We start from the raw sequence: 13,814 nt of genomic DNA on the forward strand, positions 1-13,814 counted from the left end.
TGAATCCTTTGACTTGGAGTTTCCCACAGGGCTAGAGCTTCCTCGAACAATACTCTCTCTTGTCTGTTCTCAGGGAGCTGGATAGGTGTTGCAAGAGTTTCAGCTGATTTGGCCACGCCCCTTCAGCCCCCCCCCCCACCCCTCCCTCTCCGTGTGACATCACTGACACCACACGCCGCCTTTGAGGCGTTGTGCTGCTCTGCGCCGCTCTCTCTCCCTCTCCTCCACTCCAGCACTGTTCACTTCCTTTTTTGTCAGACCAGATGGACTGGTTGTATCCAAGCATACACTCGACCAGTTTTTTTTTTTTTTTTTTTTTTTTTTTTTTTTTTTGTGGCTGTAGGTATTTTCACCTCTTCTCTGCTATCTGACACTCTCAAATAAACCATTAACCCTCACTGGTAGGAATGAATGCACCTTTTCCATGTGGGATGTGGTGTGCTTTTCATACTGTAAATACTACACAAAGCCCTGTAGTGGAGCTGAATACACACTAATATCTCCCCCACAGGGACAAACATGTAAGGAATCTGTTACTACAGTCTAATCATTAATAGTGAGGTGACAGAAACTCTGCCAGGAAGAGAGAGAAACTCACTGACCATGAACCTACACATTTTAACCCTCAGCCTTAAAAGGATTTAACACAAACATAAAAATACAGTGATTTTTTTGTTGTTGTTGTTTTTGTACAAGTCCACTGTTAACTTTTTAAAGGCTGATATAATGATAGTTTAGAGAGGAAAACACCAGATTTCACCGTTTCACATATTAGACGCCTTGGATAGGTGTTGAAGTGAATATTTAGTCATACAGGAGCCCCACAGTTCTGAAAAGATTATATTATATTATACTGTAAACACACAATATTACTTTAGGTCTTAAGTTAATCATTTTGTGGTTAGAATCTCCTTAATTGCAGTAATTAATCAGCAACTATTTTGATAATCTATATTAAAAAAGGCAAAAATTCTCCAGTTCTTTCTTCTTTAATGTGAATATTCTTTGGTTTCTTTCCTCTTCAATCATATACTTAATATATTTCAGTTGTGGCCAAACATGCCAATTGAAGCTGACACTTTTACACCTTTTTATGTCATTCTATAGACCTAGCTACATCTAAATTAATCTAAATTAGGTTAGTCAGCTCTACATTAGACTCAAAATAATTATACTATTGATCTAGAAGCTGTAGTTCTACTGTAATATCCACTACACTCCCTGTAAGTCAGTTATTCCAGTCGAGAAGCTCAATATGAGCAAATACTGGAACCAAATTAAACTAGATTAAACTAAAGTGACTGATTACATGTTGACAATTGAGTTAATCTACAACTAAGCCATCTTTTTTCCTCAGATCGTTAATTGGTTAGAGTATTGGTTTTTAAGAAAAAAAAAGGTAAGAATATGTTTGGGTTGTGACAGAAGACATTAGAAGACATCATGGTGGGTTTTCAGAAATACTTTCACCATTTTTCACAATTTTCTATTATTTTACAAAACAAAGTTACTTAAAATATAATCAACCACAAAAACAGTTGTTAGTACCAGCTTTACATTGACTCAAAGGAATTAAACAATAAATTGAGAAATTGTAGTTCACTTTTTATTTTAAATATTCCCTGTAAGTCATTTATTCCACTTCAAAAGTCTGATGTGAACCTATATCAGACCCAAGTTCTGCTGATACCAGTGCTATTGGTGCTGATTATTTGCATTATCTGTAGTTTCAATGCCGTATCGCTGCATGTTACATTGAAAATGTAGTACACTGAGGCTCTGTCCATATGAAGACTGCTTCGGTTGTAGCTGCAAAAGTTTGGTACTGGATAGGGCTTTTATCCACATGTAACTGGCGTTTCAGTCAACTTTTTGAAACCGAGGTTCTGCCAGTTTCGCATCTTCGTCTGTGCAACCAAACTGCAACTTTTCTAAAATGATGATGTCATAGCCCCACCTCTCTAGCCTTTCACCCCAGAAGCAAGATGCCACTTCACAACAACAACAATGGCGGACAACAGAGTAGTGCCTGTGCTACAACAGCTATTGAACTTATTGGAAATACTGAATCCAAATCTTCAGCTACTCTTTCATTACAATGAGCAACAAACAAACATAGCTAACAATATTCACTACACGCTCTTGGATCTACTGCAGAGAGGGGCAATCAGAAGGAAATATTGGATCAGACCCAGTAGACCCAAGTAAGCTTTATGCGCATGCTCCACGTCTTCTCTGTTTTTTGAAAGAGCATTACAACGCCACATACAGGCCTGGCATTTGTACTACATTGTTTTTAGTCGTTTTCAGTGGTTTTGTGTGGGTACAAATATTTTCTGAAGCAACTCACTTTTCTGAAAATGACAAAGAAAAAGATTGGATGGGAAAAGGTGCGGTTTCGTGTGGACATGGCCAAAGTTTTAAGTGAGGACAGAAAAATAATCTGGGCACACATACTGCATCACTCCTCATTAAACACACTGTAAGCCTGCCAGAGAAATGAAAAGCAGAGTCCTTAATAAACAATGGGAAACTGCCAGCAGGACGCTTCTTCAAAGAAACACACTCCTAAACCAATTCACACCCTCTATCTACTACCACTTTGTGTCATTTACATTTTACACACACACTTTCACTGGCTCATTCATTGTATCACAGATACACTACACCTGTGTGCTGTGAAACTAATGCACTATGACTGTTTTGTGAGTTCTGCTCACGTCAAAATATGTCAAGGATGTGACACACCTTAAGAGTCTACAATCACAAGACTGGAAGTGTCTTCTTACGAAGGAAATGATCCAAGAATTCTTTCAGTCTTTGCACATCCAGCCTCTTTTCACGTACTCTGCCTTTGATAAAAATGTGACTCATCATTCTGAAGTCTGAGCAAATACTTGCTTAGAACGGAAAAGAGATGAATACACAAAAATTTTGCACCTTCAGTGTGCATATATCTCTTGTTTTTGCCAAACGTCTAATTACAGGCAGGTGGACGTGGGCCAGAAATGCCTGTGGTTGGAGATGGGATCATATTGTTCAGATCCAGATCACACCCATAGCCCATAGACCCCCCGAGGGGCCGCCGGGACGCAAAATCATACATAGATGAAAATGTGTCAAAGGCCTTGACTCATGCCTGTACAGAAAAAAACTCTGCCCCACCCTTCACTTCACATACCACGTCATAGTCACACATACTCGCTGCCGTGCTTGGCAACGCTGTACATTTCCACATCGTGACACATCACGCCGACCTGACACAAGAAGACGATGCAGGATGTTTGTCAAAATGAGAGTGACAAAAAATAAGACCCACTTCCTCCTCATGCTTTATTCTCCTGTCGGGTCTTTTCTCTAATAGCCCAAAGCTGACACTATATCACCCATAATAAACAGGGGATTTATTTTGGTTCTGCTGGCTCATCATCTACGTGGACCAGCATGTGGTCTTAGAGAGTATCCTGTTACCCGCTGGGAGAGGGAGACACACTGGGACGTCTTCTGGTTTAATTCAAAGCCATCTGTTTGGGTCCCATCATACTCTAAGTCCTGGAAATAGTAAGCCTCATTTCTCTCAGGAATCCCTTATACTGAACAGTCTGAATGATCGAGTTGTATTCTGTGATGGCGCTTCCTCTGTGGCTTCTTCAATAGATAAAAAGATTCATAGGAAACTGAAATGTCAGCAAATCCACTTCTCCTAAACTCTGAGCCTTTTCAGTAGGAACGATTTGGTGAAAACGCCATGCTATGATAATTCTGAATTATATGTGGATTTCTGTTAGTAAGGAAACTGCATTATAATTACTTTAACACATCACTAATGCAATGACATCAGTGTTATTGCTAATCTTTGTCCAATACTCTGACATAAAACAATGTCATATCCCTCTACCATCCCTGTACCATGTGGAAAATACCTCCTAATTTATGTTGTTTTTTAATAAAACTAGTGGCATCACATATTCAAACTGGCATTTAAAGGGTTCAAATCTTGAAAATTATTGAACATTTGGTAGTTTTGAGCAGAGCTGAAGTAGCTTAAGAAATTTATGCAGAAAAAAGCAGAAAAAATCTTGATATATGACGATTTTATAGCAGAGGAAATAAAAAGTGCCAGTAGAGTATAATAGATCTGTAAGAGTAACTGACATTACATTAAAAAATATGTCTAAAAAGAAACATTCTGCAGAAATTGAAGTCATAAACTGTAACACAGACATAATGATCACTAAATCTAAAAAAGAAAAATGTCTTTCAGATGCAGCTTTTTGTAATTCTACATTTGCACAGGCTGACATTGTGACTATGACTATGATTCGATTAACTCTATAACCTATATGCTTTTGAGTTTCAGTCTTTATAATAAAAAATAAACTTCATGAAGACAAACAGGAGACTGTTATCTGTTAAAACATAAAAATGTCAAGCTTTTTTAATGTGACTAACTTCTGACCACACACAAACATCACCTCTAATCCATCCCCCACCCTCCTCACACAGATAATTGCTCTTCAATTGTGTGATCAATTGTCTTCTTTGCAAAACACAAAAGCAGACGTTTGCATAATGAATGCATCTTGCTGAGAGGGGCTGGGCAGAGGGCAAGGAGGGACGGGCTGGGTCGAACACGGGGGCCGTGAACTAAAGCAGGAAGCTCTATCAATATTCCCCAGATACTGAGGTCTGTCTTGGACGCAAAAGGAAAGCTGCTTTCCACTGTGGAACAGCCCACACTTTCCCACAACCGTAAACTCCTCTATCATGTGATTGCCCTCGCCTTGTGTAAGAAGAAGGATGAATGTACTTCTGTCCGATGAACCCTCTCTGCACCCCGACATCCTCATCCTCAAACACGACACACCACCCACCCGGCCTGGCCCCGTGCCAATCCCAGAGGCCTGAAGCTTCCCACAGCGCGCCATAATTACACCCTCCACTAGGAGTGCTGGGGAGAAACGCTGAGGCTGAGCCCATTAATGCCTCGGTATTCAGTGTAACAGCACACCCTGCTATGTCAACAGGTTCCTGCCATAAAACAACAACCATGAGATGACTGTGGCCATGAAGAGGTTTAGGACGATTTTAGGTAACACCTTCCAGTTCACGCTCACACACAGCGGCATCGCAACAGTGTTTTTAGACTCTACAGACGTAGTTGTGGATGTACCGGAATGAGCCACATAATGACCTACATATCAAACTAGGGCTTCAATTAATTAGATTGATCCTTTTTTTTTTGCTTTATGCCTAATCGTGAAATTGAGATTAGTGTTTCCTCTAGAGACCAGGGTACTCAACAAAAAAATCAAAGTGCAGCCTGGTAGTATTTTCAGAATTATCCGTTTCTCCAGTGGATGTGATATTATTCAGTTTTATAACCTATAATGCAAAGTAATTCACTTGAATACGCTTCTTTTTTGTTGCCATTGTTGTTTAAAGATATTACACAAATGTAGCATATAGTTATACAGTAGAACTTGGCAGTACGAGTGCACTATTGTATGAGTAATTTGCTTTATGAGCTGTGACATGTGAGTGCTTTTGTTTTGTAATACGAGTGGAAATCCAGAGTGCGAGCTTCATACTAGCTACTTCTAGTCAGCACTGAGCTTGCACATCGTTAGCCTCATAGCATAACTAAGTCAATTTTTTGCCCAAATTATGATATCAGCGTAACTTCACTCTCCTAATGTTGCTGCTTCATTTCATGCAGATATCACAATTTGGCCAAAAATATCACTTAGGCAATTATGCTAGGAGGCTAACAACATACTCCCCCAACAGGAGCAGCCTCGGGTCTCTCAGGTCACATGTTCATCTTAGTGAAGCAACATGGTATCAGGTTGATAAAACCAGTATATTTTTTTTGCATTCCCTTTTATTATGTTCGTATAATTGCTATTTTCTTTCTAAATGCACTTTTTGTACTTTTAAAAACCCTTAAAAATTATTTTTGGGTGTTTTTGGGGGGCTGGAATGAATGAATTATATTTCAGTTCATTTCAATAGGGAAAATGTATTTGAAAAATGACTAAATCCCAAAACAAGTTCGGTCATGGAACGAATTAAAGTCATACTGTGAGGTTCTACTGTAGTAGAGAAAACTCCGAAAACTGTAAACTCAAGAACAATCAAAGCTGTGAAAAATCTCCATGGGACTAGAACAACCCAAAGACTCAGGTGATTTAGAAATTAAGCCCTTGTATATTTTTTGCAGCACTTTGCTTGGAATAAACAGTCATCCATCTGTTCATCTTCTGAAATTTCTCCTTCCTCCTGAAGATTTTCTTGTTCTTTCAGTAAAGATCTGTGCTATCCTGTGACACCAGCCTCAGTTGAAACCCAAAAAAAACCCCACTTAATACATTCAATTACAACCATTTACAGCTCAGTAGGATCATTAAACAGCTAACAGGAGGTACAGTGATCTGATTTTCACCACAATGATCAATCAATCAATCAACAATCACCAGTGCAGCCTCTATTAGTTTTTGACCAGTAAATAGGCTGAATAAATTGACAGATGAAGGAAATTGCAGTACTGTCACAGGAAGTCTGTGTTTGCTGATACACAATCTGTAAATTAGAAGTGGGATCTTTACTTTACAAATTACAGACATGGCAGATTCACACGGGTTAAGAAGGTCAGACACAACCTATGCAATCATCGCAAACTAGCAGAGGTCAACAGGTAACACTAGTCATGTGCAAATAGGGTTTAACACTAGAAAAACAAAAACCAAGCCTCAGTTTCGTCGCTGTATCGCCCATCCTTGTACAAACTAGACCAAATGCAAGACCCCTTGTTTTGTTTAAAAGGTCACAGATACGTATAATATTTCTAATGGCAAGGAGATAACGCTTATTATTTAAGATTTACTGGAACACAACGACCCGTCTGATATTTTGAGTTTCACAATGTGTTGTATATTTTGTCGTGTTTATCCCTTTAGACTGTTTTATCATCCCTGGGACAATATCTTTCTCTTTTGCCAGCTGCAGCCTTGACCACTCGTCTGACTTACTGATAGTTCAGAGTGTTTTTCCTATCTGTCTTCCTCTTCCTCCTGACTGGCATGGGAACCGGGCTTTCAATTACAACCGTATGCAGTTCAGTAGGATCATTAACTAGCTAATAAGAGGCACGGCGATCAGAGTTTCAACACAATGATCGGTATTTAGTGTAGTAGTCCAGGTTTGGCATGTACGTTTATATTTCAGCTGTTACTGTGGGAGAAAGTCAAGCCAAGTTCAGTTTATTTAGGCCAGAAGGGTTTACAGTCTGTAAATCTGAAACCTCGTACCCGTAGATATTCAGCTCCACATATAAAACCAGTTAAAACAACCCAGCAGATATAAAAAGAGCCCTGACCTACCTTTCTGGGTTTCAGCTTGTCCTGCAGATCGTACTGGCCGATGCCTTTATAGCTGACTCCCAGCCACCACGGTATTCCCTGCTTGTCCTGCAAACACACACACGCACACACACGTCGCAGCAAACGCTCATTAGAGGCAGCTTTATTGGTGGATTTTTTTTTTTTGCCTTCTTAAAAAAGAGGCCTGTTACCAATGCAATTACCCCATTAGGCTCGCAGAAACGGCAACACAAGACGAGATCAAATACATTAATGGTCTTAAAATTCTGCGTGAGGCTTTCAAAGGCTGCCGTTTGATCTTCTCAGACACCTTAATTTAATATGTCTTGGCTCAAGTCGGTGAAGGTGTTGGGAGAATTAGTCGCAATGTGCTACACTAGATATCTGCCACAATTACTTTAAAGAATCTCGAGGTAATTATTTTAGATAATTACTTAATCTTCATTTATCCCACCGTTGGAGGTACAGTCCTACAAATGGCACAAGAGATAAAGAGAACAGGAGTGTGGGAGTGTTTAGTGAGTAGTTGAATTAAGCTGCATAGTCACTGATGGCATCAACTCAACTTTACTCAGCATGTCTATTTTTTCATTTCTGTTATGTGAGAAGAGATGCTATTTTTACTTCTAGTCAGCAGATGGGATAATAAAAATTGATATGAAACCATAGATCATAGGTTGGTGGATGAATGATCATCTCTGTGTCAATAATATTTGTCATAATGTCATACTGGAAAACAGATTTCCTCTACTACTTCCTGTAATCTGTACTGTGAAAACATTTACAGATTCTGGGATTTAAAGAGAGTGAATATGAATCTGCTTTTTATAATGGTTACAAAATCTTAAAATGATTCTTTACATCAAATGCCTTCATGTTTTTTTCCAACCAGTCAACATTAGCTAACAGTGGCTAATGGTAGCTAACAAGGTAATGACAGTTCAGTCAGACTGAACGGAAAGTACCCACTAAGTAGAGGTTATTTTATTATAAAAGATATTTTATTCAGGTTTTTTTTTTATTTTTATTTTTTTTATTAAACCTCTGTGGATGCAGCTGGAGTTTATTTAATCATTTCACCACTACTTATACATATTAATTATATAAACTGTTGTCAGACACATTCTTCTTTTTATTCCAATTTCTAACCGTCAGTAATCATCTTTGACCTGGTGTGAGGATTATATATGAGTCCCAGTTATAGGTTGTCTATCAACAATAAATTGTCAAAATCATTTCATGAGAGGTAAAAATATTTTACTCAGGCTTTATTGGCAATGATGTATTAGCATCATCTCTGTTTTTATTACAGTTATTGTGTTTCACCATATTGTTTTTGAAGAAATATATTCATGTGTTGATTATTGCAGTACTAGTTTAAGGAGCCACATAAAGGCTCTATATCAGTGGTTTTCAAACTTTTTTACAGTGGAGTACCTCCTGATATATACTTTTTTAGCCACGTACCCCCAACTCTCACTTCAGCACTTTTGATTTTAAAAAAATTAGGCAAAATGTCTTCCTTTGCCAAAGGTGTCTGTTTATATTTTCAAAACTTTGTAAACAAACAGCATATATTTAACTGTAATATATAGAAAATAACACATTTTTAAAAGTAAAGTTTGTATGCAAAATACAAACTGAAATGTGCCCTCTTTCATTGATAAGAATTAATTAATAAATGAGCCTTTCATCAACATAATATAAAATAGAAATGTTCTTAAAATGATATCAAAATTTAAACAAGATGATTGACAATAAAAACTGTTATATGAATGTATTTATTGTGTTTTATATTTCAGTATTAAATCTCATTATTTTTTTTTGTCTTCGGTACATGATGACTTATTTAATGTATTTGGGCTTCTTCCAAGTACCCCTGGGGGTACACGTACCCCACTTTGGGAACCCCTGAATTACATTAAAAAACCTAAAATGTACCTAAGATTCTGTTTTGATAGCACGTAATGGACACTATACAACAAAAATGTGTATTTTTTAACATGAAGTAATTTTAATCTTCAGAAATATGAAATTGTTTTATCCTGTTTTAATATCTTAAACATTTCATTACGGAAGGAGTGACAGGAAGTTGTATTCTTGCACATGTATGCCAGAACTGAAACAGAGTCGAGTTGACACCATGTGTTGAAATGTAAGAACAGATGCACAAAAGGCAATAAACACATGCTGACCGAAGCTTGTTTACATGTAACTCTACTATAACGCTACTACATGAGTCAAGGCTTTGCTGTTACCTTCACTTGGTAATAATGGACTCCATATGTCGGCAGCGACTCCACCAGGGCCAGATACCTTCAGGGAAACAGGTTAACATGAATTCAGCCACTTAACACTTTATCACTGTCAACTGGTGGCTGTTGTACAAGAGACAAAGTGGGATTTAAGCTCCAGTCATTGAGAAGCCATAGTCATTTGCAGTGCCGGCCTGATCGATTTGTTTCAGGGCCGTGACAGAGTCCATTGATCAATTCAAGGGCACAAATCATCCGAGCGTAAATGACTCAGGGTTGCTGTGAGTTACAGTCCACAGAAAAAAAAAAAAAAAAAAAAAACCCAGAGTGGAGTCCTGACATCGTCTCAGGTTTGGCCGGCTGCCTACGCTAAGAGCAGCTCCCCTGGTTAATGACATATTCTGGCATAAGGACAGTCACCTTTTATTACAGCAGCACCCGCCGTGCACACACAACAGGGTAAAGAGCATAGCATGAAAAACCTATTGTGAACGCTTCCAAACAGGAATTCATAAACAGTTAGTATTCAGAAACTTACTGAACAATGGCTTGTCCTCTGGTCAATCCCTTCAGTTTCTTGTAATGTTCAATCACTCTGTCCTCGCTGCAAATGGATAGATAAAACATTTAATGAATAATCTATCAAGTGTTACACATTCCAGCCACAGAGGCCCTTTTCTGCGACACACATTCTGTGTGCTCATGCAGAAAATGCAGTCTGGCCTACTGGCCTGCTGATGGCTCTCATCTGCCACTCCTGCAAATGCATCCCATTTACCTCCCCCTGTAATCATTCCTTCTATTAGGATGGTGAGGCTGCAAACTCACTGCGGCTTAACAGACAGATCTGTAAGTCCTCAGCCACTCACCATTATTTTAATTTGGGTATTAAACTGATTCTGGCTGCTTTAGAGGCGGCGGTAGCCTCAGATGACCACACTGAAGGGGAGGGGGAGTGTGGAGTGAAGACACAGACAGCAATCAGTTAGACCGCCGTGGGCTTTCAGCACCACCCCACTCCCTCACATGGCTAATGGGCAAACGTAATTAACACAACCCAGGCATTAATTAGTCACCACATCACAGGAACAATGTCTGCCAAGAGCCAGGCATGCCTGCATGCACCTTATCACCTCAAATGGCTCTTCTGGGAACGGGCTGTTTTATAGAACCAGGTGTCTGACCCGCCAGCTCAGAGGTCATGGTGTATTGTACAATCTAGGTTAAACTGTCAGTATCTATATGACTGCATGTGGTCCCCAACGGTTGACCCTCCCAGCCCTCACCCTGCGTTTTGTGGGTTTCGCAGACTTGGACGACTCACCAGTAATTGAGAGACGGGTGTTCCCTTAATACTCGGGTGGGTAAGAGTGGAAGCTGCTTCAGGTCAGATCTGGCAGTCTCGACGCTAAAAATAAAACATACATAAATAATGGAAACAAGCAACACATACATTCATTTTACAACAGCACTATTTTAGATTTGTTTTGATTGAGCAACAGCGGGACTTTTTTTGTCTTGTGGAGGTGACAGAGACACATTATTACTGTGGAATGAGTCGGCGCTGCTCTTGGCATATTAAGTACCTGTAGTAGGGCTGCACGATTTTGGCAAAAAAAAAAATCCCGATTTTTTCCTCTAAAACCTCGATTTTCGATTTTGATTTTGATTTTTGGGTAAAATTACAAAAGACAACAGAAGTCAGCATGTCGTTTTTGTGAGCAGCCAACAATGCAAGGCACTGCTCCCTACCTCAAATCTGTGATGGTATCACGTGATGAACCCACAGAAGTTTTTTTCTTAATTAAATCTTTATTGAATGGAGTATACAAACAATGTATACAACAAGAAAATAACATAAGTTTGCCAGGGGGAATACACTATAATACAATGTCCAAATCAGAGCAAATACTTATGTTTTTTAGAGCCTTTTTGTTTCCAGATTTATCTAACAGCTTTAAATAAAGTTCAACATCTTTCAAAAAATAAATAATATTTGGTTTTGTGTTACAGAACTTACATTTGTGAATGAAAAATTTAGCAAGTAAGAGGACTAAATTAATTCTTACATATATATATATATATATATATATATATATATATATTTTTTTTTTTTTTTTTTTTTTTTTTTTTCTCCTCTGGGTATCTGGGCCCACAGAAGAGATACCAATGTAAGTCAGTGACAGGCATCAGTTGTGTGTGTGTGGACCACGTTAATATGAGTGATCCTCATGCGGTTCTATTTAAACTGGGGTATCCGTGTGTGGAACAGACCGACCCAGGACACACTGGAGGGATTCTATCTGTGGAGCTGGTGGATGTGTGTGGGCACAGGGCTGTCTGAGCTCCTCTGCTGAGGCTGAAGACCCGGACCCGGACCCAGTCCCGGTTCGGAAGAAGACAGTACGGTACGGATCCGGGACAACGTAAGAAGAGTGATCCGCATGCAGTTCTATTTCAGTTGCGGGATCCGTGCGTGAAGCCACGGCTTACATTGCTATAAGTACTGCGGGTTCATGAACACATTTAAAGTCCGGTCATTACACGGACTTCTGTGACAGACAGCTGTCACTGAGAGGAGGAGGAGCCTACGGTAGCCCGCAAGCGCGGAGCCCGCAGGCACGAGAGAGATTAAATCGATTTTACGATTTCCCTATTTTAAAAATCGTCCTAATTAAAAAATCCGATTTCGATTTAAAATCGATTAATCGTGCAGCCCTAACCTGTAGTTTTCTATTACATGTGGATTCTTTATTCACAAATGTGTCCAATCCTGCTGAGACAGTGGAGTTGGTTCCCATTGGACTTTTATTTTTAAGCTTTTTGTTATGTATTTATATTCTGTTGTAGATTTTCCAGTTTCTTGCACACAGATATGGTCCGTCCATCTGTTCATCCATTTTCTTCCAACTTGAAAAGATATGATTGTTATGTTAATCCTCTAAAATGTTGTGAAATTAGATTTCTTCTTGCAGGAAACCCCAAGGGATGCGTTTACATCTTCCACTAATTTTGGATGTTTTGACTAAAAATGTGTGAAAATTAATGCAATTTTTAACTAAAAGATGGGAACCTATGTTAGCTTTGTTGTTGCAATAATATTTATTGGTGATGCAAAACTCCATGTTGTTAATCAAGGTGTTGTCATCCTGCTTCTAAGATGTAACCTATAGCCTTATTTTTGGAGTGAACATTATTTGTCTGCTGTGATTGTTATTGTTTTCTTTAATTTCCATCCTATGTTGCCTATATAGGTTTGTAGGAATACATATACAGCTGAGAAAAAGGAAAAGAAACTTACTGAAGTGTATTTAAATGTATTCATTGTATTGCACTGATGAAAAAAGAAAATCTAATAAAAACTAAGTAAAAAAAAAAAAAAGAATGCAGTTTTTAGTCAAATAGCATCGAATTTCTTCGGAGATGACCTGCACAGACTTCAAAACACAACTGCGCAAAAGCCAAAGAAAAGCAAAGAAAATGTGCAAAATCCTGAAATATCTCAATATTATTGTTTTGTGTGGTTATGCTTCATTTTAACATTTCTTTAAGTTCCTTTATTCTGAGGTATTTTTATTTTGCTACAAGTTTAATTGCCTACAGGACAGAGTGAAAAAGTCTTCCTGAACCACAAACTGGAATTTAAAAAAAAAAAAAAAAAAAAAAAAAAAAAAAAACTTAATGCAGACTGAAAAAGTAAATCTGAATCCAATTATTGCAGCCAAGAATGGGATTGAATGTGAAGAAAATCTGAGGCCACATTGAAGGGACAAATTCAACACATCCACTCTGCAGCACCAGTTTTATTTGCCCACAACCATAGACAGCCGCTCACATCCAGCCTGTGTGAGTGAACTTCACATCTGTTCGCATAAATAGTCAATACATTCTGATGGTTCACAGGTTATTGGTAGAAACTCACAGATGTTTTTTGTGTTTGTTTCTTAATCTACATTTCATCTCAGACGTGACAGAGGTTGGGGTGATCAACAACTTTTAATAACTAAAATGAGCTTTTGACTATAACTTTTCACCAAATAACAATACTTTTACTTCTGTTGGTGAGTTTTTACTCCAGATCAGTTTGTAAATCATGACAAAACAAGGTCCATTTTAACTCAAGTCCAAAACTGCATAGTCAGCCTTTTTCACACCTGTTTGTGCTTCCACAGTGTGG

At 38.5% G+C, this 13,814-nt stretch overlaps 1 protein-coding gene across 6 annotated transcripts in view; it reads right to left on the reverse strand.

The window, feature by feature from the left end:
- frmd4ba (FERM domain containing 4Ba) overlaps positions 1–13,814 on the reverse strand; it is an 86,776-nt gene that overhangs the window by 12,242 nt on the left and 60,720 nt on the right. For all 6 annotated transcript variants that reach the window (XM_030134556.1, XM_030134552.1, XM_030134553.1 and 3 more), the window contains exons 8-11: positions 10,962–11,045; positions 10,176–10,241; positions 9,641–9,698; positions 7,383–7,469 (exon numbers count right to left, since the gene is read on the reverse strand). In XM_030134556.1, the coding sequence (XP_029990416.1) occupies positions 7,383–7,469; positions 9,641–9,698; positions 10,176–10,241; positions 10,962–11,045 (295 nt within the window). The remainder of the gene's footprint in view (positions 1–7,382; positions 7,470–9,640; positions 9,699–10,175; positions 10,242–10,961; positions 11,046–13,814) is intronic.

Source organism: Sphaeramia orbicularis, chromosome 5 (genome assembly GCF_902148855.1).
Source record: "Sphaeramia orbicularis chromosome 5, fSphaOr1.1, whole genome shotgun sequence".
NCBI lineage: Eukaryota > Metazoa > Chordata > Actinopteri > Kurtiformes > Apogonidae > Sphaeramia > Sphaeramia orbicularis.